The sequence below is a fragment of the Oreochromis niloticus genome, unplaced genomic scaffold, assembly GCF_001858045.2.
Source record: "Oreochromis niloticus isolate F11D_XX unplaced genomic scaffold, O_niloticus_UMD_NMBU tig00000297_pilon, whole genome shotgun sequence".
Classification (NCBI taxonomy): domain Eukaryota; kingdom Metazoa; phylum Chordata; class Actinopteri; order Cichliformes; family Cichlidae; genus Oreochromis; species Oreochromis niloticus.
Genome location: NW_020327113.1, coordinates 1 through 24263, shown reverse-complemented (window position 1 = coordinate 24263; position 24263 = coordinate 1). Strand labels below are relative to the sequence as shown.

At 48.9% G+C, this 24263-nt stretch overlaps 1 protein-coding gene, 28 non-coding genes and 4 pseudogenes across 29 annotated transcripts; all 33 read left to right on the top strand.

Annotated features, from left to right (window-relative positions):
* The first annotated feature begins 759 nt into the window (after positions 1–759).
* LOC112844491 (keratin-associated protein 5-5-like) lies at positions 760–23115 on the top strand. The gene is made up of 9 exons (XM_025904194.1): positions 760–822; positions 1795–1954; positions 2585–2623; positions 4511–4549; positions 6472–6510; positions 9125–9163; positions 10993–11031; positions 18535–18573; positions 22764–23115. The coding sequence occupies exons 1-9, from the start codon at positions 760–762 to the stop codon at positions 22844–22846; spliced, it is 540 nt and encodes a 179-aa protein (XP_025759979.1). The 3' UTR covers positions 22847–23115.
* On the top strand, positions 1367–1501 carry LOC112844502 (uncharacterized; annotated as a pseudogene).
* LOC112844569 (U1 spliceosomal RNA) lies at positions 2926–3086 on the top strand. The gene has a single exon (XR_003217292.1). It is a non-coding gene; the product is annotated as a U1 spliceosomal RNA (small nuclear RNA).
* LOC112844542 (U1 spliceosomal RNA) lies at positions 3266–3428 on the top strand. The gene has a single exon (XR_003217265.1). It is a non-coding gene; the product is annotated as a U1 spliceosomal RNA (small nuclear RNA).
* On the top strand, positions 4539–4710 carry LOC112844518 (U1 spliceosomal RNA). The gene has a single exon (XR_003217244.1). It is a non-coding gene; the product is annotated as a U1 spliceosomal RNA (small nuclear RNA).
* LOC112844561 (U1 spliceosomal RNA) lies at positions 4890–5050 on the top strand. Its single transcript, XR_003217284.1, has one exon. It is a non-coding gene; the product is annotated as a U1 spliceosomal RNA (small nuclear RNA).
* Positions 5230–5392, top strand: LOC112844554 (U1 spliceosomal RNA). Its single transcript, XR_003217277.1, has one exon. It is a non-coding gene; the product is annotated as a U1 spliceosomal RNA (small nuclear RNA).
* LOC112844516 (U1 spliceosomal RNA) lies at positions 6500–6670 on the top strand. Its single transcript, XR_003217243.1, has one exon. It is a non-coding gene; the product is annotated as a U1 spliceosomal RNA (small nuclear RNA).
* On the top strand, positions 6851–7014 carry LOC112844548 (U1 spliceosomal RNA). The gene has a single exon (XR_003217271.1). It is a non-coding gene; the product is annotated as a U1 spliceosomal RNA (small nuclear RNA).
* LOC112844532 (U1 spliceosomal RNA) lies at positions 7194–7357 on the top strand. Its single transcript, XR_003217255.1, has one exon. It is a non-coding gene; the product is annotated as a U1 spliceosomal RNA (small nuclear RNA).
* On the top strand, positions 7536–7699 carry LOC112844551 (U1 spliceosomal RNA). Its single transcript, XR_003217274.1, has one exon. It is a non-coding gene; the product is annotated as a U1 spliceosomal RNA (small nuclear RNA).
* LOC112844557 (U1 spliceosomal RNA) lies at positions 7879–8041 on the top strand. Its single transcript, XR_003217280.1, has one exon. It is a non-coding gene; the product is annotated as a U1 spliceosomal RNA (small nuclear RNA).
* Positions 9153–9324, top strand: LOC109200841 (U1 spliceosomal RNA). Its single transcript, XR_003217234.1, has one exon. It is a non-coding gene; the product is annotated as a U1 spliceosomal RNA (small nuclear RNA).
* LOC112844498 (uncharacterized) lies at positions 9504–9657 on the top strand (annotated as a pseudogene).
* On the top strand, positions 9744–9906 carry LOC112844556 (U1 spliceosomal RNA). The gene has a single exon (XR_003217279.1). It is a non-coding gene; the product is annotated as a U1 spliceosomal RNA (small nuclear RNA).
* On the top strand, positions 11021–11190 carry LOC112844519 (U1 spliceosomal RNA). The gene has a single exon (XR_003217245.1). It is a non-coding gene; the product is annotated as a U1 spliceosomal RNA (small nuclear RNA).
* LOC112844539 (U1 spliceosomal RNA) lies at positions 11372–11535 on the top strand. Its single transcript, XR_003217262.1, has one exon. It is a non-coding gene; the product is annotated as a U1 spliceosomal RNA (small nuclear RNA).
* Positions 14657–14804, top strand: LOC112844503 (uncharacterized; annotated as a pseudogene).
* Positions 14985–15148, top strand: LOC112844550 (U1 spliceosomal RNA). The gene has a single exon (XR_003217273.1). It is a non-coding gene; the product is annotated as a U1 spliceosomal RNA (small nuclear RNA).
* On the top strand, positions 15329–15491 carry LOC112844567 (U1 spliceosomal RNA). Its single transcript, XR_003217290.1, has one exon. It is a non-coding gene; the product is annotated as a U1 spliceosomal RNA (small nuclear RNA).
* Positions 16596–16765, top strand: LOC112844525 (U1 spliceosomal RNA). The gene has a single exon (XR_003217250.1). It is a non-coding gene; the product is annotated as a U1 spliceosomal RNA (small nuclear RNA).
* On the top strand, positions 16946–17109 carry LOC112844537 (U1 spliceosomal RNA). The gene has a single exon (XR_003217260.1). It is a non-coding gene; the product is annotated as a U1 spliceosomal RNA (small nuclear RNA).
* Positions 17289–17450, top strand: LOC112844535 (U1 spliceosomal RNA). The gene has a single exon (XR_003217258.1). It is a non-coding gene; the product is annotated as a U1 spliceosomal RNA (small nuclear RNA).
* Positions 18563–18734, top strand: LOC112844507 (U1 spliceosomal RNA). Its single transcript, XR_003217233.1, has one exon. It is a non-coding gene; the product is annotated as a U1 spliceosomal RNA (small nuclear RNA).
* Positions 18915–19077, top strand: LOC112844558 (U1 spliceosomal RNA). Its single transcript, XR_003217281.1, has one exon. It is a non-coding gene; the product is annotated as a U1 spliceosomal RNA (small nuclear RNA).
* Positions 19257–19417, top strand: LOC112844543 (U1 spliceosomal RNA). Its single transcript, XR_003217266.1, has one exon. It is a non-coding gene; the product is annotated as a U1 spliceosomal RNA (small nuclear RNA).
* On the top strand, positions 20485–20667 carry LOC112844527 (uncharacterized; annotated as a pseudogene).
* On the top strand, positions 20844–21004 carry LOC112844495 (U1 spliceosomal RNA). The gene has a single exon (XR_003217225.1). It is a non-coding gene; the product is annotated as a U1 spliceosomal RNA (small nuclear RNA).
* On the top strand, positions 21180–21339 carry LOC112844572 (U1 spliceosomal RNA). Its single transcript, XR_003217295.1, has one exon. It is a non-coding gene; the product is annotated as a U1 spliceosomal RNA (small nuclear RNA).
* Positions 21518–21677, top strand: LOC112844497 (U1 spliceosomal RNA). The gene has a single exon (XR_003217227.1). It is a non-coding gene; the product is annotated as a U1 spliceosomal RNA (small nuclear RNA).
* On the top strand, positions 22792–22963 carry LOC112844506 (U1 spliceosomal RNA). Its single transcript, XR_003217232.1, has one exon. It is a non-coding gene; the product is annotated as a U1 spliceosomal RNA (small nuclear RNA).
* Positions 23116–23142: 27 nt separating the features above from the next.
* LOC112844547 (U1 spliceosomal RNA) lies at positions 23143–23304 on the top strand. The gene has a single exon (XR_003217270.1). It is a non-coding gene; the product is annotated as a U1 spliceosomal RNA (small nuclear RNA).
* A 181-nt stretch (positions 23305–23485) lies between these two features.
* On the top strand, positions 23486–23649 carry LOC112844493 (U1 spliceosomal RNA). The gene has a single exon (XR_003217223.1). It is a non-coding gene; the product is annotated as a U1 spliceosomal RNA (small nuclear RNA).
* The last annotated feature ends 614 nt before the right edge of the window (positions 23650–24263 follow it).

Sequence of the window (24263 nt, the reverse complement as noted above, 5' to 3'; positions counted from 1 at the left end):
ATTTTAACTGGCGAGAGACTAAAGAAAATTGGGGATTGACCGGAAAATTTGAAACAATAAAAATTTTAGGGGTGGAAATTGGAACGGATATGCAATTTAAGAATTGGAATATGAAACTACCCAAAATACAGGGAAGCTGTTGGGATGGAAAGACAGAGAGCTTTCCTTTGTAGGCAAAGTTTTGGTGTTGAAAGCTGAAGTAATCGCGTCTTTAGCTTGTTTAGCAACTATATTGCCGATTCCTTATAGGATGTTGGCCTCCCTGCGGAAGGCCATGTTTCGCTTCCTTTGGGGAAGCCAACATGAAAGATTGAAGAGAGACATTATGTATAGACCAATAAAAATGGGGGGAAGAGCTGTTCCAGAGGTTGCATCTAAACTTAATGCAATGTTTATTACTCCAGTCCTTAAGGCTTGTTTTAGTGACTTTAATGATTTGATTTGGCCTTATTTTACAAGATTTTGGATTGGACAGAGAGTTTTGAATGCATGGGGCAGGAGATGCCCCCTTAGTACCCCCTTTTCTGACCAATATCCAGTAGTCTATGACATAGTGATAAAATCATTAAAGTGTTTTTCATTTCAAATTATGCCCCAGGCTATAACCAGGTCTAATATTGAAGAACTATTATTTTCAACGGATAGAATGACTCCAGTAGGGAAACTTCCAGAAAACCTATGTAAAATGGCATGGCTTAACGTTAACAATAAGGTTTTGTTAAATATTCATAAAGACTTAGCTTGGCAGGCAGTATTGGAATGCTTGCCTACAAGAGCGTTTTTGAAAGCAAGAGCATGCACGAAGAGTGCACAGTGCCCAAGGTTGAGATGTGGAAATGACGAGACGGTTAAGCACTTGTTTTGGGAATGTCCCTTTGCTAAGAAGGTGTGGTGTTTACTACGACTCCGGTTGAAAGAGTTATATAAAGGAGATCTAACATATGAGTGTATAATGTATGGGATTTTGAAGGGCAAGGGGGGGGGAGAGGAAGACCGTTGGTGGATAATTGTGAATTGTGTGAAAGACGCATTATGGAGAGCGAGAAATATTTGTGTTTTTAAAAAATATGAAATATCTGCACGAGTTGTGGTAAATAGTGCTCTTACCTTGTTGAATGATTATTTTCTGAGAGAAAATATGCCTTTGAAGAAAGGTGCATAAAAAAATATGATTGTTTAGTTGGAAAAAATTGAAATATGGGACCCCTTATGGAAATCTTTAATTTTTAAAGTTTAATTTTATTTTATTCTTATTCATTGGAGAGTTTGTGGATTTCCTTCTTTGCATTTTTTTGTTTTTGTTCAAAGTTTAAGAATTTGTACTGTTTTTTTGTGTTATGAACAATAAAAAAATTTTGAAAATTGAAAATTGAATTGGTTCGCCCAGGGCGAGGCTCAGCCATTGCACTGCGGTTGTGCTGACCCCTGTGAATTCCCCACATGCGGAAATCTCAACTGCATAATTTGTGGTAGTGGGGGACTGCGTTCGCGCTCTCCCCTCACTCTTGTGTCCAAAAGCAAATGTAGCCGGAGGGCTACTCGCTTTTCCTTTCTCTTTCGCCCCCACTTGCGCTACTGCTTTCTCTCTCTCTTGCTCTCCTGTGCTTGCTCCCGCTCTGCGCTTACAGGAGCCCACCTGTATATTGATTACAGGGCGGCGTGTACCTGTATAAAGGGAAGCCGGGTTTTCTCGTTGGATTATTTCCTCCCGAGCTTCTGGTGCGATACAGCGGTAGACGCTGGCTTGTTGGTTAAATTACTGAGGCGATCAGGTCATGTGATTGCTACAGGTAGGTCTCCCCTTCGATTTCTGATTTCTCCCTAACGTCGGCAATTAGTAGTTATATTTTTGCGGCCCGCTACAGCGCGGCTGTTTTTCTTTCCTTTGCTCCAGCCGTGGTGAGGAGACGCGTGAGTGCATCCGCCGTGCAGTACAGTGCCTCCAAGTTCTGGGGTAAGCCGCTTATTTTATAGCTGCTAGTTTTGTAAATTAAAGAAGATTAAGGTTAGTTTTGCCTTTTTCTTATTTGTAGGGTTTGATTGCTGCCGTGCCCTCTCGGGGACCAACCGCCTGCTTTGGTTACGTAGAGAGTCGGGCGCCTGCTCTGCTGCTGTCTTGTTTTGTTGATCTTGTTTGTTTGATTTTGTTTTGCCCTCTTTTGTTTTGTGTTGTTTTGGTTATATTACGGTTAATCTGTCGGCGGCCCGGTTTTTCATTGTAGCTTGCCTTGCCACGCCCTCTTGGACTATCGTGCGCTCCAGCTTTTTGTGGCTGGCCGGGGCGATTCTCGGCTGTATATTGGGCTGGTTATACAAACTGGTACTGCCTCTCCCCTTTCTCCCAGCTGTGGGAAGTTGTGTGAGACCGAGCAGACCAAGGACAATCGGACCCAGCACCAGCTGTGGGCTGGTTCGCCGAGCGAAAGTATTTCTAACCAGTGCTCTGTGGTGTATATCTGGGTGTGTTGTATCACAGACTTTGGTTTTCCTTTAATTGTTTCTTTTTTTGTTTTGTAGGTTGAGAGCCTGTTTGTGTCCCATGTTTTTCACCTTTTAATGTGTATGTTCTGTATTTTTATTGTAGTGGACGGAGGATCTACCAGCGGCTGTGGGACCGTAGGTGGGTGGTCTTTTTCCACGTGCTGTAGGTTTTGTGGTGTGACGTTTACTGACTCACGCTGTGGACTGTGTGTACTGCGAATCTCAACTGCATAATGTAGTGGGACTGCGTTCGTGCTCTCCCTCACTCTTGTGTCCAAAAGCAAAGATCCATGTGTCTGCTCTTCTCTCCGTCTGGCCTTTGAACTGGGACAAAATGCAATGGCGTGCTCACCGTCACTGGATTCAGGCATTATGCGTGCTAGGCACCATCAGCCAGAGTGCTGCATGTGGAAAGGGGACCCCTGTCTCCCACACTGCCAACTCATACTTACCTGGCAGGGGGATACCATGATCACGAAGGTGGTTCGCCCAGGGCGAGGCTCAGCCATTGCACTGCGGTTGTGCTGACCCCTGTGAATTCCCCACATGCGGGAATCTCAACTGCATAATTTGTGGTAGTGGGGACTGCGTTCGCGCTCTCCCTCACTCTTGTGTCCAAAAGCAAAGATCCATGTGTCTGCTCTTCTCTCCGTCTGGCCTTTGAACTGGGACAAAACGCAATGGCGTGCTCACAGTCACTGGATTCAGGCATTATGCGTGCTAGGCACCATCAGCCAGAGTGCTGCATGTGGAAAGGGACCCCTGTCTCCCACACTGCCAACTCATACTTACCTGGCAGGGGCGATACCATGATCACGAAGGTGGTTCGCCCAGGCGAGGCTCAGCCATTGCACTGCGGTTGTGCTGACCCCTGTGAATTCCCCACATGCGGGAATCTCAACTGCATAATTTGTGGTAGTGGGGGACTGCGTTCGCGCTCTCCCCTCACTCTTGTGTCCAATAGCAAATGTAGACGGAGGGGCTACTCGCTTTTCCTTTCTCTTTCGCCCCCACTTGCGCTACTGCTTTCTCTCTCTCTCGCTCTCCTGTGCTTGCTCCCGCTCCGCGCTTACAGGAGTCCACCTGTATATTGATTACAGGGCGGCGTGTACCTGTATAAAGGGAAGCCGGATTTTCTCGTTGGATTATTTCCTCCCGAGCTTCTGGTGCGATACAGCGGTAGACGCTGGCTTGTTGGTTAAATTACTGAGGCGATCAGGTCATGTGATTGCTACAGGTAGGTCTCCCCTTCGATTTCTGATTTCTCCCTAACGTCGGCAATTAGTAGTTATATTTTTGCGGCCCGCTACAGCGCGGCTGTTTTTCTTTCCTTTGATCCAGCCGTGGTGAGGAGACGCGTGAGTGCATCCGCCGTGCAGTACAGTGCCTCCAAGTTCTGGGTAAGCCGCTTATTTTATAGCTGCTAGTTTTGTAAATTAAAGAAGATTAAGGTTAGTTTTGCCTTTTTCTTATTTGTAGGGTTTGATTGCTGCCGTGCCCTCTCGGGGACCAACCGCCTGCTTTGGTTACGTAGAGAGTCGGGCGCCTGCTCTGCTGCTGTCTTGTTTTGTTGATCTTGTTTGTTTGATTTTGTTTTGCCCTCTTTTGTTTTGTGTTGTTTTGGTTATATTACGGTTAATCTGTCGGCGGCCCGGTTTTTCCTTGTAGCTTGCCTTGCCACGCCCTCTTGGACTATCGTGCGCTCCAGCTTTTTGTGGCTGGCCGGGGCGATTCTCGGCTGTATATTGGGCTGGTTATACAAACTGGTACTGCCTCTCCCCTTTCTCCAGCTGTGGGAAGTTGTGTGAGACCGAGCAGACCAAGGACAATCGGACCCAGCACCAGCTGTGGGCTGGTTCGCCGAGCGAAAGTATTTCTAACCAGTGCTCTGTGGTGTATATCTGGGTGTGTTGTATCACAGACTTTGGTTTTCCTTTAATTGTTTCTTTTTTTTGTTTTGTAGGTTGAGAGCCTGTTTGTGTCCCATGTTTTTCACCTTTTAATGTGTATGTTCTGTATTTTATTGTAGTGGACGGAGGATCTACCAGCGGCTGTGGGACCGTAGGTGGTGGGTCGTTTTCCACGCTTCTTTTGTTGTACAGCACCAGGTGAAAAGACTGTAGTAGGTTTCCTTTGTGTGGTTGTGCTGACCCCTGTGAATTCCCCACATGCGGGAATCTCAACTGCATAATTTGTGGTAGTGGGGGACTGCGGTCGCGCTCTCCTCTCACTCTTGTATCCAAAAGCAAAGATCCATGTGTCTGCTCTTCTCTCCGTCTGGCCTTTGAACTGGGACAAAATGCAATGGCGTGCTCACCGTCACTGGATTCAGGCATTATGCGTGCTAGGCACCATCAGCCAGAGTGCTGCATGTGGAAAGGGACCCCTGTCTCCCACACTGCCAACTCATACTTACCTGGCAGGGGGGATACCATGATCACGAAGGTGGTTCGCCCAGGGCGAGGCTCAGCCATTGCACTGCGGTTGTGCTGACCCCTGTGAATTCCCACATGCGGGAATCTCAACTGCATAATTTGTGGTAGTGGGGACTGCGTTCGCGCTCTCCCCTCACTCTTGTGTCCAAAGCAAAGATCCATGTGTCTGCTCTTCTCTCCGTCTGGCCTTTGAACTGGGACAAAACGCAATGGCGTGCTCACCGTCACTGGATTCAGGCATTATGCGTGCTAGGCACCATCAGCCAGAGTGCTGCATGTGGAAAGGGACCCCTGTCTCCCACACTGCCAACTCATACTTACCTGGCAGGGCGATACCATGATCACGAAGGTGGTTCGCCCAGGGCGAGGCTCAGCCATTGCACTGCGGTTGTGCTGACCCCTGTGAATTCCCCACATGCGGGAATCTCAACTGCATAATTTGTGGTAGTGGGGGACTGCGTTCGCGCTCTCCCCTCACTCTTGTGTCCAATAGCAAATGTAGACGGAGGGGCTACTCGCTTTTCCTTTCTCTTTCGCCCCCACTTGCGCTACTGCTTTCTCTCTCTCTCACTCTCCTGTGCTTGCTCCCGCTCCGCGCTTACAGGAGTCCACCTGTATATTGATTACAGGGCGGCGTGTACCTGTATAAAGGGAAGCCGGGTTTTCTCGTTGGATTATTTCCTCCGAGCTTCTGGTGCGATACAGCGGTAGACGCTGGCTTGTTGGTTAAATTACTGAGGCGATCAGGTCATGTGATTGCTACAGGTAGGTCTCCCCTTCGATTTCTGATTTCTCCCTAACGTCGGCAATTAGTAGTTATATTTTTGCGGCCCGCTACAGCGCGGCTGTTTTTCTTTCCTTTGATCCAGCCGTGGTGAGGAGACGCGTGAGTGCATCCGCCGTGCAGTACAGTGCCTCCAAGTTCTGGGTAAGCCGCTTATTTTATAGCTGCTAGTTTTGTAAATTAAAGAAGATTAAGGTTAGTTTTGCCTTTTCTTATTTGTAGGGTTTGATTGCTGCCGTGCCCTCTCGGGACCAACCGCCTGCTTTGGTTACGTAGAGAGTCGGGCGCCTGCTCTGCTGCTGTCTTGTTTTGTTGATCTTGTTTGTTTGATTTTGTTTTGCCCTCTTTTGTTTTGTGTTGTTTTGGTTATATTACGGTTAATCTGTCGGCGGCCCGGTTTTTCCTTGTAGCTTGCCTTGCCACGCCCTCTTGGACTATCGTTCGCTCCAGCTTTTGTGGCTGGCCGGGGCGATTCTCGGCTGTATATTGGGCTGGTTATACAAACTGGTACTGCCTCTCCCCTTTCTCCCAGCTGTGGGAAGTTGTGTGAGACCGAGCAGACCAAGGACAATCGGACCCAGCACCAGCTGTGGGCTGGTTCGCCGAGCGAAAGTATTTCTAACCAGTGCTCTGTGGTGTATATCTGGGTGTGTTGTATCACAGACTTTGGTTTTCCTTTAATTGTTTCTTTTTTTGTTTTGTAGGTTGAGAGCCTGTTTGTGTCCCATGTTTTTCACCTTTTAATGTGTATGTTCTGTATTTTTATTGTAGTGGACGGAGGATCTACCAGCGGCTGTGGGACCGTAGGTGGTGGGTCGTTTTCCACGCTTCTTTTGTTGTACAGCACCAGGTGAAAAGACTGTAGTAGGTTTCCTTTGTGTGGTTGTGCTGACCCCTGTGAATTCCCACATGCGGGAATCTCAACTGCATAATTTGTGGTAGTGGGGGACTGCGTTCGTGCTCTCCCCTCACTCTTGTGTCCAAAAGCAAAGATCCATGTGTCTGCTCTTCTCTCCGTCTGGCCTTTGAACTGGGACAAAATGCAATGGCGTGCTCACCGTCACTGGATTCAGGCATTATGCGTGCTAGGCACCATCAGCCAGAGTGCTGCATGTGGAAAGGGGACCCCTGTCTCCCACACTGCCAACTCATACTTACCTGGCAGGGGCGATACCATGATCACGAAGGTGGTTCGCCCAGGGCGAGGCTCAGCCATTGCACTGCGGTTGTGCTGACCCCTGTGAATTCCCCACATGCGGGAATCTCAACTGCATAATTTGTGGTAGTGGGGGACTGCGTTCGCGCTCTCCCCTCACTCTTGTGTCCAAAAGCAAAGATCCATGTGTCTGCTCTTCTCTCCGTCTGGCCTTTGAACTGGGACAAAACGCAATGGCGTGCTCACCGTCACTGGATTCAGGCATTATGCGTGCTAGGCACCATCAGCCAGAGTGCTGCATGTGGAAAGGGACCCCTGTCTCCCACACTGCCAACTCATACTTACCTGGCAGGGGCGATACCATGATCACGAAGGTGGTTCGCCCAGGGCGAGGCTCAGCCATTGCACTGCGGTTGTCTTGACCCCTGTGAATTCCCCAAATGCGGCAATCTCAACTGCATAATTTGTGGTAGTGGGGGACTGCGTTCGCGCTCTCCCTCACTCTTGTGTCCAAAAGCAAAGATCCATGTGTCTGCTCTTCTCTCTGTCTGGCCATTGAACTGGGACAAAATGCAATGGCGTGCTCACAGTCACTGGATTCAGGCATTATGCGTGCTAGGCACCATCAGCCAGAGTGCTGCATGTGGAAAGGGGACCCTGTCTCCCACACTGTCAACTCATACTTACCTGGCAGGGGCGATACCATGATCACGAAGGTGGTTCACCCAGGGCGAGGCTCAGCCATTGCACTGCGGTTGTGCTGACCCCTGTGAATTCCCCACATGCGGGAATCTCAACTGTATAATTTGTGGTAGTGGGGGACTGCGTTCGTGCTCTCCCCTCACTCTTGTGTCCAAAAGCAAAGATCCATGTGTCTGCTCTTCTCTCCGTCTGGCCTTTGAACTGGGACAAAATGCAATGGCGTGCTCACCGTCACTGGATTCAGGCATTATGCGTGCTAGGCACCATTAGCCAGAGTGCTGCATGTGGAAAGGGACCCCTGTCTCCCACACTGCCAACTCATACTTACCTGGCAGGGGGATACCATGATCACGAAGGTGGTTCGCCCAGGGCGAGGCTCAGCCATTGCACTGCGGTTGTGCTGACCCCTGTGAATTCCCCACATGCGGAAATCTCAACTGCATAATTTGTGGTAGTGGGGGACTGCGTTCGCGCTCTCCCCTCACTCTTGTGTCCAAAAGCAAATGTAGCCGGAGGGGCTACTCGCTTTTCCTTTCTCTTTCGCCCCCACTTGCGCTACTGCTTTCTCTCTCTCTCGCTCTCCTGTGCTTGCTCCCGCTCTGCGCTTACAGGAGCCCACCTGTATATTGATTACAGGGCGGCGTGTACCTGTATAAAGGGAAGCCGGGTTTTCTCGTTGGATTATTTCCTCCCGAGCTTCTGGTGCGATACAGCGGTAGACGCTGGCTTGTTGGTTAAATTACTGAGGCGATCAGGTCATGTGATTGCTACAGGTAGGTCTCCCCTTCGATTTCTGATTTCTCCCTAACGTCGGCAATTAGTAGTTATATTTTTGCGGCCCGCTACAGCGCGGCTGTTTTTCTTTCCTTTGCTCCAGCCGTGGTGAGGAGACGCGTGAGTGCATCCGCCGTGCAGTACAGTGCCTCCAAGTTCTGGGGTAAGCCGGTTATTTTATAGCTGCTAGTTTTGTAAATTAAAGAAGATTAAGGTTAGTTTTGCCTTTTTCTTATTTGTAGGGTTTGATTGCTGCCGTGCCCTCTCGGGGACCAACCGCCTGCTTTGGTTACGTAGAGAGTCGGGCGCCTGCTCTGCTGCTGTCTTGTTTTGTTGATCTTGTTTGTTTGATTTTGTTTTGCCCTGTTTTGTTTTGTGTTGTTTTGGTTATATTACGGTTAATCTGTCGGCGGCCCGGTTTTTCCTTGTAGCTTGCCTTGCCACGCCCTCTTGGACTATCGTTCGCTCCAGCTTTTGTGGCTGGCCGGGGCGATTCTCGGCTGTATATTGGGCTGGTTATACAAACTGGTACTGCCTCTCCCCTTTCTCCCAGCTGTGGGAAGTTGTGTGAGACCGAGCAGACCAAGGACAATCGGACCCAGCACCAGCTGTGGGCTGGTTCGCCGAGCGAAAGTATTTCTAACCAGTGCTCTGTGGTGTATATCTGGGTGTGTTGTATCACAGACTTTGGTTTTCCTTTAATTGTTTCTTTTTTTGTTTTGTAGGTTGAGAGCCTGTTTGTGTCCCATGTTTTTCACCTTTTAATGTGTATGTTCTGTATTTTTATTGTAGTGGACGGAGGATCTACCAGCGGCTGTGGGACCGTAGGTGGTGGGTCGTTTTCCACGCTTCTTTTGTTGTACAGCACCAGGTGAAAAGACTGTAGTAGGTTTCCTTTGTGTGGTTGTGCTGACCCCTGTGAATTCCCCACATGCGGGAATCTCAACTGCATAATTTGTGGTAGTGGGGGACTGCGTTCGTGCTCTCCCCTCACTCTTGTGTCCAAAAGCAAAGATCCATGTGTCTGCTCTTCTCTCCGTCTGGCCTTTGAACTGGGACAAAATGCAATGGCGTGCTCACCGTCACTGGATTCAGGCATTATGCGTGCTAGGCACCATCAGCCAGAGTGCTGCATGTGGAAAGGGACCCCTGTCTCCCACACTGCCAACTCATACTTACCTGGCAGGGGGGATACCATGATCACGAAGGTGGTTCGCCCAGGGCGAGGCTCAGCCATTGCACTGCGGTTGTGCTGACCCCTGTGAATTCCCCACATGCGGAAATCTCAACTGCATAATTTGTGGTAGTGGCGTGCTCACCGTCACTGGATTCAGGCATTATGCGTGCTAGGCACCATCAGCCAGAGTGCTGCATGTGGAAAGGGGACCCCTGTCTCCCACACTGCCAACTCATACTTACCTGGCAGGGGGATACCATGATCACGAAGGTGGTTCGCCCAGGGCGAGGCTCAGCCATTGCACTGCGGTTGTGCTGACCCCTGTGAATTCCCCACATGCGGAAATCTCAACTGCATAATTTGTGGTAGTGGGGGACTGCGTTCGCGCTCTCCCCTCACTCTTGTGTCCAAAAGCAAATGTAGCCGGAGGGCTACTCGCTTTTCCTTTCTCTTTCGCCCCCACTTGCGCTACTGCTTTCTCTCTCTCTCGCTCTCCTGTGCTTGCTCCCGCTCTGCGCTTACAGGAGCCCACCTGTATATTGATTACAGGGCGGCGTGTACCTGTATAAAGGGAAGCCGGGTTTTCTCGTTGGATTATTTCCTCCCGAGCTTCTGGTGCGATACAGCGGTAGACGCTGGCTTGTTGGTTAAATTACTGAGGCGATCAGGTCATGTGATTGCTACAGGTAGGTCTCCCCTTCGATTTCTGATTTCTCCCTAACGTCGGCAATTAGTAGTTATATTTTTGCGGCCCGCTACAGCGCGGCTGTTTTTCTTTCCTTTGATCCAGCCGTGGTGAGGAGACGCGTGAGTGCATCCGCCGTGCAGTACAGTGCCTCCAAGTTCTGGGGTAAGCCGCTTATTTTATAGCTGCTAGTTTTGTAAATTAAAGAAGATTAAGGTTAGTTTTGCCTTTTCTTATTTGTAGGGTTTGATTGCTGCCGTGCCCTCTCGGGACCAACCGCCTGCTTTGGTTACGTAGAGAGTCGGGCGCCTGCTCTGCTGCTGTCTTGTTTTGTTGATCTTGTTTGTTTGATTTTGTTTTGCCCTCTTTTGTTTTGTGTTGTTTTGGTTATATTACGGTTAATCTGTCGGCGGCCCGGTTTTTCCTTGTAGCTTGCCTTGCCACGCCCTCTTGGACTATCGTTCGCTCCAGCTTTTTGTGGCTGGCCGGGGCGATTCTCGGCTGTATATTGGGCTGGTTATACAAACTGGTACTGCCTCTCCCCTTTCTCCCAGCTGTGGGAAGTTGTGTGAGACCGAGCAGACCAAGGACAATCGGACCCAGCACCAGCTGTGGGCTGGTTCGCCGAGCGAAAGTATTTCTAACCAAGAAGTGCTCTGTGGTGTATATCTGGGTGTGTTGTATCACAGACTTTGGTTTTCCTTTAATTGTTTCTTTTTTTTGTTTTGTAGGTTGAGAGCCTGTTTGTGTCCCATGTTTTTCACCTTTTAATGTGTATGTTCTGTATTTTTATTGTAGTGGACGGAGGATCTACCAGCGGCTGTGGGACCGTAGGTGGTGGGTCGTTTTCCACGCTTCTTTTGTTGTACAGCACCAGGTGAAAAGACTGTAGTAGGTTTCCTTTGTGTGGTTGTGCTGACCCCTGTGAATTCCCCACATGCGGGAATCTCAACTGCATAATTTGTGGTAGTGGGGACTGCGTTCGTGCTCTCCCCTCACTCTTGTGTCCAAAAGCAAAGATCCATGTGTCTGCTCTTCTCTCCGTCTGGCCTTTGAACTGGGACAAAATGCAATGGCGTGCTCACCGTCACTGGATTCAGGCATTATGCGTGCTAGGCACCATCAGCCAGAGTGCTGCATGTGGAAAGGGGACCCCTGTCTCCCACACTGCCAACTCATACTTACCTGGCAGGGGGGATACCATGATCACAAAGGTGGTTCGCCCAGGGCGAGGCTCAGCCATTGCACTGCGGTTGTGCTGACCCCTGTGAATTCCCCACATGCGGGAATCTCAACTGCATAATTTGTGGTAGTGGGGGACTGCGTTCGCGCTCTCCCCTCACTCTTGTGTCCAAAAGCAAAGATCCATGTGTCTGCTCTTCTCTCCGTCTGGCCTTTGAACTGGGACAAAACGCAATGGCGTGCTCACCGTCACTGGATTCAGGCATTATGCGTGCTAGGCACCATCAGCCAGAGTGCTGCATGTGGAAAGGGGACCCCTGTCTCCCACACTGCCAACTCATACTTACCTGGCAGGGGCGATACCATCGTCACGAAGGTGGTTCGCCCAGGGCTCATCATAGATCATCATAGGTTAAAAGGTACGTTTGAAGTGCAGTCCTGTTTCAACCCCAGTTCGGGACCATGGAAGTTAAATATAAATTTATTAAAAAATAAAAAAGTGGTTGGGAAATATAAAATTAAGTTACAACAATGGTTTTCTCTCCAACCTTTATATGAGTCTGTGGGTGAGTGGTGGGAGAGCATTAAAGCTAGGACACGGGTCTTTTTTTGTTTGCAGGGGAAGAATTTGGCAAAAGGGAGGAGGCAATGGGAAAGAAGAAAACAGGCTCGTTTGCAAAGATATTATAACCTTCTTGTTTTGGGTTTTGATGTGGGTGAGGAGATCACGAGATTAAAAAAAGAGATGATGGTGTGTCTGAATGAGAAAAGCAAAGGGGTATTAATAAGGAGTAGAGTAAAGCATTTTGAAGAAAATGAAAAATGTACCAGGTATTTTTTTAAGAAATTGCATAAATCCAGACCAATTATTGATTGTTTGAGGGATGATGAAGAGAAGGAAGCGGAAAGCACACAAGAAATTCTTGAACTGACTCATTCTTTTTATAACAATTTATATAAAGAACAAGATATTGATGAAGAAATAGCAACATTCTTTCTTTCAAAGTTATCACAAACATTAGATTCGGCTGACAGTATTCTGTTAGAAGAAGATGTAACTATAGAGGAAATTACAAGAGCAATGCTGAGTATGCAAAATAATAAGGCACCAGGACTGGATGGTTTGCCTAAAGAGTACTATTTTACCTTTTGGGAACAGCTTAGCTCCTCTTTGCTCTTAGTTTACAAAGAATCTTGGGACAAAAAGGTTTTACCGTTGTCTATGAATAAAGGGATGATTTCACTGTTGTGGAAGAAGGGCTCAAAACAAGATTTAAGAAATTGGAGACCCCTAACACTGTTAGGTGTGGACACAAAAATTTTAACAAAAGCTTTATTTTTTCGGTTGCAGGCGGTTGTACCTAAACTTATTGGGGTAGAACAAACATGTGGGATATTGGGACGGAAGATGACAGACAGCTTGGCTATTATAAGAGAGAGTTATTTTTATAGCCAGGAGCGGAATATTCCCCTTTGCGTTTTAGGTATTGATCTAGAAAAAGCTTTTGATAATGTTAATCACAAGTTTTTGATGAAGGTTCTTGAAATTTTGGGTTTTGGGGAAGGTTTTAGGAGATGGATTCATGTGTTATATAGTAGCTGTAGTAGTGTGGTGGTTGTTAATGGAATGTTACCGATCCAGTTGCGGTCAAGTCGGGGGTACGTCAGGGATGTCCGTTGTCCCCTATTTTGTTTATATTGGTAATGGAGTCACTTGCATGTGCTTTAAGACTGGATAACTCAATTACAGGGTTAACCCCCCCAGGTAGTGGGGGGAAGGAAATAAAATTCACTATGTACATGGATGATACAACTTTGGTACTTACAGATAATATGTCGATAGACAGAAGTCTGTCAGTTTGTGAAGCCTTTACGGCAGCTTCTGGAATGAAAATTAATAAAAGTAAGAGCGAAGTTATTTATTTTAACTGGCGAGAGACTAAAGAAAATTGGGGATTGACCGGAAAATTTGAAACAATAAAAATTTTAGGGGTGGAAATTGGAACGGATATGCAATTTAAGAATTGGAATATGAAACTACCCAAAATACAGGGGAAGCTGTTGGGATGGAAAGACAGAGAGCTTTCCTTTGTAGGCAAAGTTTTGGTGTTGAAAGCTGAAGTAATCGCGTCTTTAGCTTGTTTAGCAACTATATTGCCGATTCCTTATAGGATGTTGGCCTCCCTGCGGAAGGCCATGTTTCGCTTCCTTTGGGGAAGCCAACATGAAAGATTGAAGAGAGACATTATGTATAGACCAATAAAAATGGGGGGAAGAGCTGTTCCAGAGGTTGCATCTAAACTTAATGCAATGTTTATTACTCCAGTCCTTAAGGCTTGTTTTAGTGACTTTAATGATTTGATTTGGCCTTATTTTACAAGATTTTGGATTGGACAGAGAGTTTTGAATGCATGGGGCAGGAGATGCCCCCTTAGTACCCCCTTTTCTGACCAATATCCAGTAGTCTATGACATAGTGATAAAATCATTAAAGTGTTTTTCATTTCAAATTATGCCCCAGGCTATAACCAGGTCTAATATTGAAGAACTATTATTTTCAACGGATAGAATGACTCCAGTAGGGAAACTTCCAGAAAACCTATGTAAAATGGCATGGCTTAACGTTAACAATAAGGTTTTGTTAAATATTCATAAAGACTTAGCTTGGCAGGCAGTATTGGAATGCTTGCCTACAAGAGCGTTTTTGAAAGCAAGAGCATGCACGAAGAGTGCACAGTGCCCAAGGTTGAGATGTGGAAATGACGAGACGGTTAAGCACTTGTTTTGGGAATGTCCCTTTGCTAAGAAGGTGTGGTGTTTACTACGACTCCGGTTGAAAGAGTTATATAAAGGAGATCTAACATATGAGTGTATAATGTATGGGATTTTGAAGGGCAAGGGGGGGGGAGAGGAAGACCGTTGGTGGATAATTGTGAATTGTGTGAAAGACGCATTATGGAGAGCGAGAAATATTTGTGTTTTTAAAAAATATGAAATATCTGCACGAGTTGTGGTAAATAGTGCTCTTACCTTGTTGAATGATTATTTTCTGAGAGAAAATATGCCTTTGAAGAAAGGTGCATAAAAAAATATGATTGTTTAGTTGGAAAAATTGAAATATGGGACCCCTTATGGAAATCTTTAATTTTTAAAGTTTAATTTTATTTTTATTCTTATTCATTGGAGAGTTTGTGGATTTCCTTCTTTGCATTTTTTTGTTTTTGTTCAAAGTTTAAGAATTTGTACTGTTTTTTTGTGTTATGAACAATAAAAAAATTTTGAAAATTGTAAAAAAAGAAAAAAAGGTTCGCCCAGGGCGAGGCTCAGCCATTGCACTGCGGTTGTCTTGACCCCTGTGAATTCCCCAAATGCGGCAATCTCAACTGCATAATTTGTGGTAGTGGGGGACTGCGTTCGCGCTCTCCCCTCACTCTTGTGTCCAAAAGCAAAGATCCATGTGTCTGCTCTTCTCTCTGTCTGGCCATTGAACTGGGACAAAATGCAATGGCGTGCTCACAGTCACTGGATTCAGGCATTATGCGTGCTAGGCACCATCAGCCAGAGTGCTGCATGTGGAAAGGGGACCCCTGTCTCCCACACTGTCAACTCATACTTACCTGGCAGGGGCGATACCATGATCACGAAGGTGGTTCACCCAGGGCGAGGCTCAGCCATTGCACTGCGGTTGTGCTGACCCCTGTGAATTCCCCACATGCGGGAATCTCAACTGTATAATTTGTGGTAGTGGGGGACTGCGTTCGTGCTCTCCCCTCACTCTTGTGTCCAAAAGCAAAGATCCATGTGTCTGCTCTTCTGTCCGTCTGGCCTTTGAACTGGGACAAAATGCAATGGCGTGCTCACCGTCACTGGATTCAGGCATTATGCGTGCTAGGCACCATCAGCCAGAGTGCTGCATGTGGAAAGGGGACCCCTGTCTCCCACACTGCCAACTCATACTTACCTGGCAGGGGGGATACCATGATCACGAAGGTGGTTCGCCCAGGGCAAGGCTCAGCCATTGCACTGCGGTTGTGCTGACCCCTGTGAATTCCCCACATGCGGAAATCTCAACTGCATAATTGTGGTAGTGGGGGACTGCGTTCGCGCTCTCCCTCACTCTTGTGTCCAAAAGCAAATGTAGCCGGAGGGGCTACTCGCTTTTCCTTTCTCTTTCGCCCCCACTTGCGCTACTGCTTTCTCTCTCTCTCGCTCTCCTGTGCTTGCTCCCGCTCTGCGCTTACAGGAGCCCACCTGTATATTGATTACAGGGCGGCGTGTACCTGTATAAAGGGAAGCCGGGTTTCTCGTTGGATTATTTCCTCCCGAGCTTCTGGTGCGATACAGCGGTAGACGCTGGCTTGTTGGTTAAATTACTGAGGCGATCAGGTCATGTGATTGCTACAGGTAGGTCTCCCCTTCGATTTCTGATTTCTCCCTAACGTCGGCAATTAGTAGTTATATTTCTGCGGCCCGCTACAGCGCGGCTGTTTTCTTTCCTTTGCTCCAGCCGTGGTGAGGAGACGCGTGAATGCATCCGCCGTGCAGTACAGTGCCTCCAAGTTCTGGGTAAGCCGCTTATTTTATAGCTGCTAGTTTTGTAAATTAAAGAAGATTAAGGTTAGTTTTGCCTTTTTCTTATTTGTAGGGTTTGATTGCTGCCGTGCCCTCTCGGGGACCAACCGCCTGCTTTGGTTACGTAGAGAGTCGGGCGCCTGCTCTGCTGCTGTCTTGTTTTGTTGATCTTGTTTGTTGATTTTGTTTTGCCCTGTTTGTTTTGTGTTGTTTTGGTTATATTACGGTTAATCTGTCGGCGGCCCGGTTTTTCCTTGTAGCTTGCCTTGCCACGCCCTCTTGGACTATCGTTCGCTCCAGCTTTTTGTGGCTGGCCGGGGCGATTCTCGGCTGTATATTGGGCTGGTTATACAAACTGGTACTGCCTCTCCCCTTTCTCCCAGCTGTGGGAAGTTGTGTGAGACCGAGCAGACCAAGGACAATCGGACCCAGCACCAGCTGTGGGCTGGTTCGCCGAGCGAAGTATTTCTAACCAGTGCTCTGTGGTGTATATCTGGGTGTGTTGTATCACAGACTTTGGTTTTCCTTTAATTGTTTCTTTTTTTTGTTTGTAGGTTGAGAGCCTGTTTGTGTCCCATGTTTTTCACCTTTTAATGTGTATGTTCTGTATTTTTATTGTAGTGGACGGAGGATCTACCAGCGGCTGTGGACCGTAGGTGGTGGGTCGTTTTCCACGCTTCTTTTGTTGTACAGCACCAGGTGAAAAGACTGTAGTAGGTTTCCTTTGTGTGGTTGTGCTGACCCCTGTGATTCCCCACATGCGGGAATCTCACTGCATAATTTGTGGTAGTGGGGGACTGCGTTCGTGCTCTCCCCTCACTCTTGTGTCCAAAAGCAAAGATCCATGTGTCTGCTCTTCTCTCCGTCTGGCCTTTGAACTGGGACAAAATGCAATGGCGTGCTCACCGTCACTGGATTCAGGCATTATGCGTGCTAGGCACCATCAGCCAGAGTGCTGCATGTGGAAAGGGGACCCCTGTCTCCCACACTGCCAACTCATACTTACCTGGCAGGGGCGATACCATGATCACGAAGGTGGTTCGCCCAGGGCGAGGCTCAGCCATTGCACTGCGGTTGTGCTGACCCCTGTGAATTCCCCACATGCGGGAATCTCAACTGCATAATTTGTGGTAGTGGGGGACTGCGTTCGCGCTCTCCCCTCACTCTTGTGTCCAAAAGCAAAGATCCATGTGTCTGCTCTTCTCTCCGTCTGGCCTTTGAACTGGGACAAAACGCAATGGCGTGCTCACCGTCACTGGATTCAGGCATTATGCGTGCTAGGCACCATCAGCCAGAGTGCTGCATGTGGAAAGGGGACCCTGTCTCCCACACTGCCAACTCATACTTACCTGGCAGGGGCGATACCATGATCACGAAGGTGGTTCGCCCAGGGCGAGGCTCAGCCATTGCACTGCGGTTGTGCTGACCCCTGTGAATTCCCCACATGCGGGAATCTCAACTGCATAATTTGTGGTAGTGGGGACTGCGTTCGCGCTCTCCCCTCACTCTTGTGTCCAATAGCAAATGTAGCCGGAGGGGCTACTCGCTTTTCCTTTCTCTTTCGCCCCCACTTGCGCTACTGCTTTCTCTCTCTCTCGCTCTCCTGTGCTTGCTCCCGCTCCGCGCTTACAGGAGTCCACCTGTATATTGATTACAGGGCGGCGTGTACCTGTATAAAGGGAAGCCGGGTTTTCTCGTTGGATTATTTCCTCCCGAGCTTCTGGTGCGATACAGCGGTAGACGCTGGCTTGTTGGTTAATTACTGAGGCGATCAGGTCATGTGATTGCTACAGGTAGGTCTCCCCTTCGATTTCTGATTTCTCCCTAACGTCGGCAATTAGTAGTTATATTTTTGCGGCCCGCTACAGCGCGGCTGTTTTTCTTTCCTTTGATCCAGCCGTGGTGAGGAGACGCGTGAGTGCATCCGCCGTGCAGTACAGTGCCTCCAAGTTCTGGGGTAAGCCGGTTATTTTATAGCTGCTAGTTTTGTAAATTAAAGAAGATTAAGGTTAGTTTTGCCTTTTTCTTATTTGTAGGGTTTGATTGCTGCCGTGCCCTCTCGGGGACCAACCGCCTGCTTTGGTTACGTAGAGAGTCGGGCGCCTGCTCTGCTGCTGTCTTGTTTTGTTGATCTTGTTTGTTTGATTTGTTTTGCCCTGTTTTGTTTTGTGTTGTTTTGGTTATATTACGGTTAATCTGTCGGCGGCCCGGTTTTTCCTTGTAGCTTGCCTTGCCACGCCCTCTTGGACTATCGTTCGCTCCAGCTTTTTGTGGCTGGCCGGGGCGATTCTCGGCTGTATATTGGGCTGGTTATACAAACTGGTACTGCCTCTCCCCTTTCTCCCAGCTGTGGGAAGTTGTGTGAGACCGAGCAGACCAAGGACAATCGGACCCAGCACCAGCTGTGGGCTGGTTCGCCGAGCGAAAGTATTTCTAACCAGTGCTCTGTGGTGTATATCTGGGTGTGTTGTATCACAGACTTTGGTTTTCCTTTAATTGTTTCTTTTTTTTGTTTTGTAGGTTGAGAGCCTGTTTGTGTCCCATGTTTTTCACCTTTTAATGTGTATGTTCTGTATTTTTATTGTAGTGGACGGAGGATCTACCAGCGGCTGTGGGACCGTAGGTGGTGGGTCGTTTTCCACGCTTCTTTTGTTGTACAGCACCAGGTGAAAAGACTGTAGTAGGTTTCCTTTGTGTGGTTGTGCTGACCCCTGTGAATTCCCCACATGCGGGAATCTCAACTGCATAATTTGTGGTAGTGGGGGACTGCGTTCGTGCTCTCCCCTCACTCTTGTGTCCAAAAGCAAAGATCCATGTGTCTGCTCTTCTCTCCGTCTGGCCTTTGAACTGGGACAAAATGCAATGGCGTGCTCACCGTCACTGGATTCAGGCATTATGCGTGCTAGGCACCATCAGCCAGAGTGCTGCATGTGGAAAGGGGACCCCTGTCTCCCACACTGCCAACTCATACTTACCTGGCAGGGGGATACCATGATCACGAAGGTGGTTCGCCCAGGGCGAGGCTCAGCCATTGCACTGCGGTTGTGCTGACCCCTGTGAATTCCCCACATGCGGGAATCTCAACTGCATAATTTGTGGTAGTGGGGGACTGCGTTCGCGCTCTCCCCTCACTCTTGTGTCCAAAAGCAAAGATCCATGTGTCTGCTCTTCTCTCCGTCTGGCCTTTGAACTGGGACAAACGCAATGGCGTGCTCACCGTCACTGGATTCAGGCATTATGCGTGCTAGGCACCATCAGCCAGAGTGCTGCATGTGGAAAGGGGACCCCTGTCTCCCACACTGCCAACTCATACTTACCTGGCAGGGGCGATACCATGATCACGAAGGTGGTTCGCCCAGGGCGAGGCTCAGCCATTGCACTGCGGTTGTGCTGACCCCTGTGAATTCCCCACATGCGGAATCTCAACTGCATAATTTGTGGTAGTGGGGACTGCGTTCGCGCTCTCCCCTCACTCTTGTGTCCAATAGCAATGTAGACGGAGGGGCTACTCGCTTTCCTTTCTCTTTCGCCCCCACTTGCGCTACTGCTTTCTCTCTCTCTCGCTCTCCTGTGCTTGCTCCCGCTCCGCGCTTACAGGAGTCCACCTGTATATTGATTACAGGGCGGCGTGTACCTGTATAAAGGGAAGCCGGGTTTTCTCGTTGGATTATTTCCTCCCGAGCTTCTGGTGCGATACAGCGGTAGACGCTGGCTTGTTGGTTAAATTACTGAGGCGATCAGGTCATGTGATTGCTACAGGTAGGTCTCCCTTCGATTTCTGATTTCTCCCTAACGTCGGCAATTAGTAGTTATATTTTGCGGCCCGCTACAGCGCGGCTGTTTTTCTTTCCTTTGATCCAGCCGTGGTGAGGAGACGCGTGAGTGCATCCGCCGTGCAGTACAGTGCCTCCAAGTTCTGGGGTAAGCCGCTTATTTTATAGCTGCTAGTTTTGTAAAGTGGGAAGATTAAGTTAGTTTTGCCTTTTTCTTATTTGTAGGTTGATGCTGCCGTGCCCTCTCGGGGACCAACCGCCTGCTTTGGTTACGTAGAGAGTCGGGCGCCTGCTCTGCTGCTGTCTTGTTTGTTGATCTTGTTTGTTTGATTTTGTTTTGCCCTTTTGTTTGTGTTGTTTTGGTTATATTACGGTTAATCTGTCGCGGCCCGGTTTTTCATTGTAGCTTGCCTGCCACGCCCCTTGGACTATCGTTCGCTCCAGCTTTTTGTGGCTGGCCGGGGCGATTCTCGGCTGTATATTGGGCTGGTTATACAAATGGTACTGCCTCTCCCTTTCTCCCAGCTGTGGGAAGTTGTGTGAGACCGAGCAGACCAAGGACAATCGGACCCAGCACCAGCTGTGGCTGGTTCGCCGAGCGAAAGTATTCTAACCAGTGCTCTGTGGTGTATATCTGGGTGTGTTGTATCACAGACTTGGTTTTCCTTTAATTGTTCTTTTTTTGTTTGTAGGTTGAGAGCCTGTTGTGTCCCATGTTTTCACCTTTTAATGTGTATGTTCTGTATTTTATTGTAGTGGACGGAGGATCTACCAGCGGCTGTGGGACGGTAGTGTGGGTCGTTTTCCACGCTTCTTTTGTGTACAGCACAGGTGAAAGACTGTAGTAGGTTCCTTTGTGTGGTGTGCTGACCCCTGTGAATTCCCACATGCGGGAATCTCAACTGCATAATTTGTGGTAGTGGGGGACTGCGTCGCGCTCTCCCCTCACTCTTGTGTCCAAAAGCAAGATCCATGTGTCTGCTCTTCTCTCCGTCTGGCCTTTGAACTGGGACAAAATGCAATGGCGTGCTCACCGTCACTGGATTCAGGCATTATGCGTGCTAGGCACCATCAGCCAGAGTGCTGCATGTGGAAAGGGACCCCTGTCTCCACACTGCAACTCATACTTACCTGGCAGGGGGGATACCATGATCACGAAGGTGGTTCGCCCAGGCGAGGCTCAGCCATTGCACTGCGGTTGTGCTGACCCTGTGAATTCCCCACATGCCGGGAATCTCAACTGCATAATTTGTGTAGTGGGGACTGCGTTCGCGCTCTCCCCTCACTCTTGTGTCCAAAAGCAAAGATCCATGTGTCTGCTCTTCTCTCCGTCTGCCTTTGAACTGGACAAAATGCAATGGCGTGCTCACGTCACTGGATTCAGGCATTATGCGTGCTAGGCACCATCAGCCAGAGGCTGCATGTGGAAAGGGGACCCCTGTCTCCCACACTGCAACTCATACTTACCTGGCAGGGGCGATACCATCATCACGAAGGTGGTTCGCCCAGGGCGAGGCTCAGCCATTGCACTGCGGTTGTCTGACCCTGTGAATTCCCAATGCGGCAATCTCAACTGCATAATTTGTGGTAGTGGGGGACTGCGTTCGCGCTCTCCCTCACTCTTGTGTCCAAAAGCAAAGATCCATGTGTCTGCTCTTCTCTCCGTCTGGCCTTTGAACTGGGACAAAATGCAATGGCGTGCTCACAGTCACTGGATTCAGGCATTATGCGTGCTAGGCACCATCAGCCAGAGTGCTGCATGTGGAAAGGGACCCCTGTCTCCCACACTGCCAACTCATACTTACCTGGCAGGGGGATACCATGATCACGAAGGTGGTTCGCCCAGGGCGAGGCTCAGCCATTGCACTGCGGTTGTGCTGACCGTGGGATTCCCCACATGCGGAATCTCAACTGCATAATTTGTGGTAGTGGGGGACTGCGTTCGCGCTCTCCCCTCACTCTTGTGTCCAAAGCAAATGTAGACCGGAGGGGCTACTCGCTTTTCCTTTCTCTTTCGCCCCCACTTGCGCTACTGCTTTCTCTCTCTCTCGCTCTCCTGTGCTTGCTCCCGCTCTCCGCGCTTACAGGAGCCCACCTGTATATTGATTACAGGGCGGCGTGTACCTGTATAAAGGGAAGCCGGGTTTTCTCGTTGGATTATTTCCTCCCGAGCTTCTGGTGCGATACAGCGGTAGACGCTGGCTTGTTGGTTAAATTACTGAGGCGATCAGGTCATGTGATTGCTACAGGTAGGTCTCCCCTTCGATTTCTGATTTCTCCCTAACGTCGGCAATTAGTAGTTATATTTTTGCGGCCCGCTACAGCGCGGCTGTTTTTCTTTCCTTTGATCCAGCCGTGGTGAGGAGACGCGTGAGTGCATCCGCCGTGCAGTACAGTGCCTCCAAGTTCTGGGGTAAGCCGCTTATTTTATAGCTGCTAGTTTTGTAAATTAAAGAAGATTAAGGTTAGTTTTGCCTTTTTCTTATTTGTAGGGTTTGATTGCTGCCGTGCCCTCTCGGGGACCAACCGCCTGCTTTGGTTACGTAGAGAGTCGGGCGCCTGCTCTGCTGCTGTCTTGTTTTGTTGATCTTGTTTGTTTGATTTTGTTTTGCCCTCTTTTGTTTGTGTTGTTTTGGTTATATTACGGTTAATCTGTCGGCGGCCCGGTTTTTCCTTGTAGCTTGCCTTGCCACGCCCTCTTGGACTATCGTTCGCTCCAGCTTTTTGTGGCTGGCCGGGGCGATTCTCGGCTGTATATTGGGCTGGTTATACAAACTGGTACTGCCTCTCCCCTTTCTCCCAGCTGTGGGAAGTTGTGTGAGACCGAGCAGACCAAGGACAATCGGACCCAGCACCAGCTGTGGGCTGGTTCGCCGAGCGAAAGTATTTCTAACCAGTGCTCTGTGGTGTATATCTGGGTGTGTTGTATCACAGACTTTGGTTTTCCTTTAATTGTTTCTTTTTTTTTGTTTTGTAGGTTGAGAGCCTGTTTGTGTCCCATGTTTTCACCTTTTAATGTGTATGTTCTGTATTTTTATTGTAGTGGACGGAGGATCTACCAGCGGCTGTGGGACCGTAGGTGGTGGGTCGTTTTCCACGCTTCTTTTGTTGTACAGCACCAGGTGAAAAGACTGTAGTAGGTTTCCTTTGTGTGGTTGTGCTGACCCCTGTGAATTCCCCACATGCGGGAATCTCAACTGCATAATTTGTGGTAGTGGGGGACTGCGTTCGTGCTCTCCCCTCACTCTTGTGTCCAAAAGCAAAGATCCATGTGTCTGCTCTTCTCTCCGTCTGGCCTTTGAACTGGGACAAAATGCAATGGCGTGCTCACCGTCACTGGATTCAGGCATTATGCGTGCTAGGCACCATCAGCCAGAGTGCTGCATGTGGAAAGGGGACCCTGTCTCCCACACTGCCAACTCATACTTACCTGGCAGGGGGGATACCATGATCACGAAGGTGGTTCGCCCAGGGCGAGGCTCAGCCATTGCACTGCGGTTGTGCTGACCCCTGTGAATTCCCCACATGCGGGAATCTCAACTGCATAATTTGTGGTAGTGGGGACTGCGTTCGCGCTCTCCCCTCACTCTTGTGTCCAAAAGCAAAGATCCATGTGTCTGCTCTTCTCTCCGTCTGGCCTTTGAACTGGGACAAAACGCAATGGCGTGCTCACCGTCACTGGATTCAGGCATTATGCGTGCTAGGCACCATCAGCCAGAGTGCTGCATGTGGAAAGGGGACCCCTGTCTCCCACACTGCCAACTCATACTTACCTGGCAGGGGCGATACCATGATCACGAAGGTGGTTCGCCCAGGGCGAGGCTCAGCCATTGCACTGCGGTTGTGCTGACCCCTGTGAATTCCCCACATGCGGGAATCTCAACTGCATAATTTGTGGTAGTGGGGGACTGCGTTCGCGCTCTCCCCTCACTCTTGTGTCCAATAGCAAATGTAGACGGAGGGGCTACTCGCTTTCCTTTCTCTTTCGCCCCCACTTGCGCTACTGCTTTCTCTCTCTCTCGCTCTCCTGTGCTTGCTCCCGCTCGCGCTTACAGGAGTCCACCTGTATATTGATTACAGGGCGGCGTGTACCTGTATAAAGGGAAGCCGGGTTTTCTCGTTGGATTATTTCCTCCCGAGCTTCTGGTGCGATACAGCGGTAGACGCTGGCTTGTTGGTTAAATTACTGAGGCGATCAGGTCATGTGATTGCTACAGGTAGGTCTCCCCTTCGATTTCTGATTTCTCCTAACGTCGGCAATTAGTAGTTATATTTTTGCGGCCCGCTACAGCGCGGCTGTTTTTCTTTCCTTTGATCCAGCCGTGGTGAGGAGACGCGTGAGTGCATCCGCCGTGCAGTACAGTGCCTCCAAGTTCTGGGGTAAGCCGCTTATTTTATAGCTGCTAGTTTTGTAAATTAAAGAAGATTAAGGTTAGTTTTGCCTTTTTCTTATTTGTAGGGTTTGATTGCTGCCGTGCCCTCTCGGGGACCAACCGCCTGCTTTGGTTACGTAGAGAGTCGGGCGCCTGCTCTGCTGCTGTCT

Bases quoted from the DNA above. Each gene is read 5' to 3' on its own strand.
- LOC112844491 (XM_025904194.1), top strand. From the start codon at position 760: ATGCTTGCCTACAAGAGCGTTTTTGAAAGCAAGAGCATGCACGAAGAG. The intron at 823-1,794 runs GTTGAGATGTGG...TGCTACAGGTAG, and splicing joins AAGAGTGCACAGTGCCCAAG to GTCTCCCCTTCGATTTCTGA. The intron at 11,032-18,534 runs GTGGGTCGTTTT...TTTTTATTGTAG, and splicing joins CGGCTGTGGGACCGTAGGTG to TGGACGGAGGATCTACCAGC.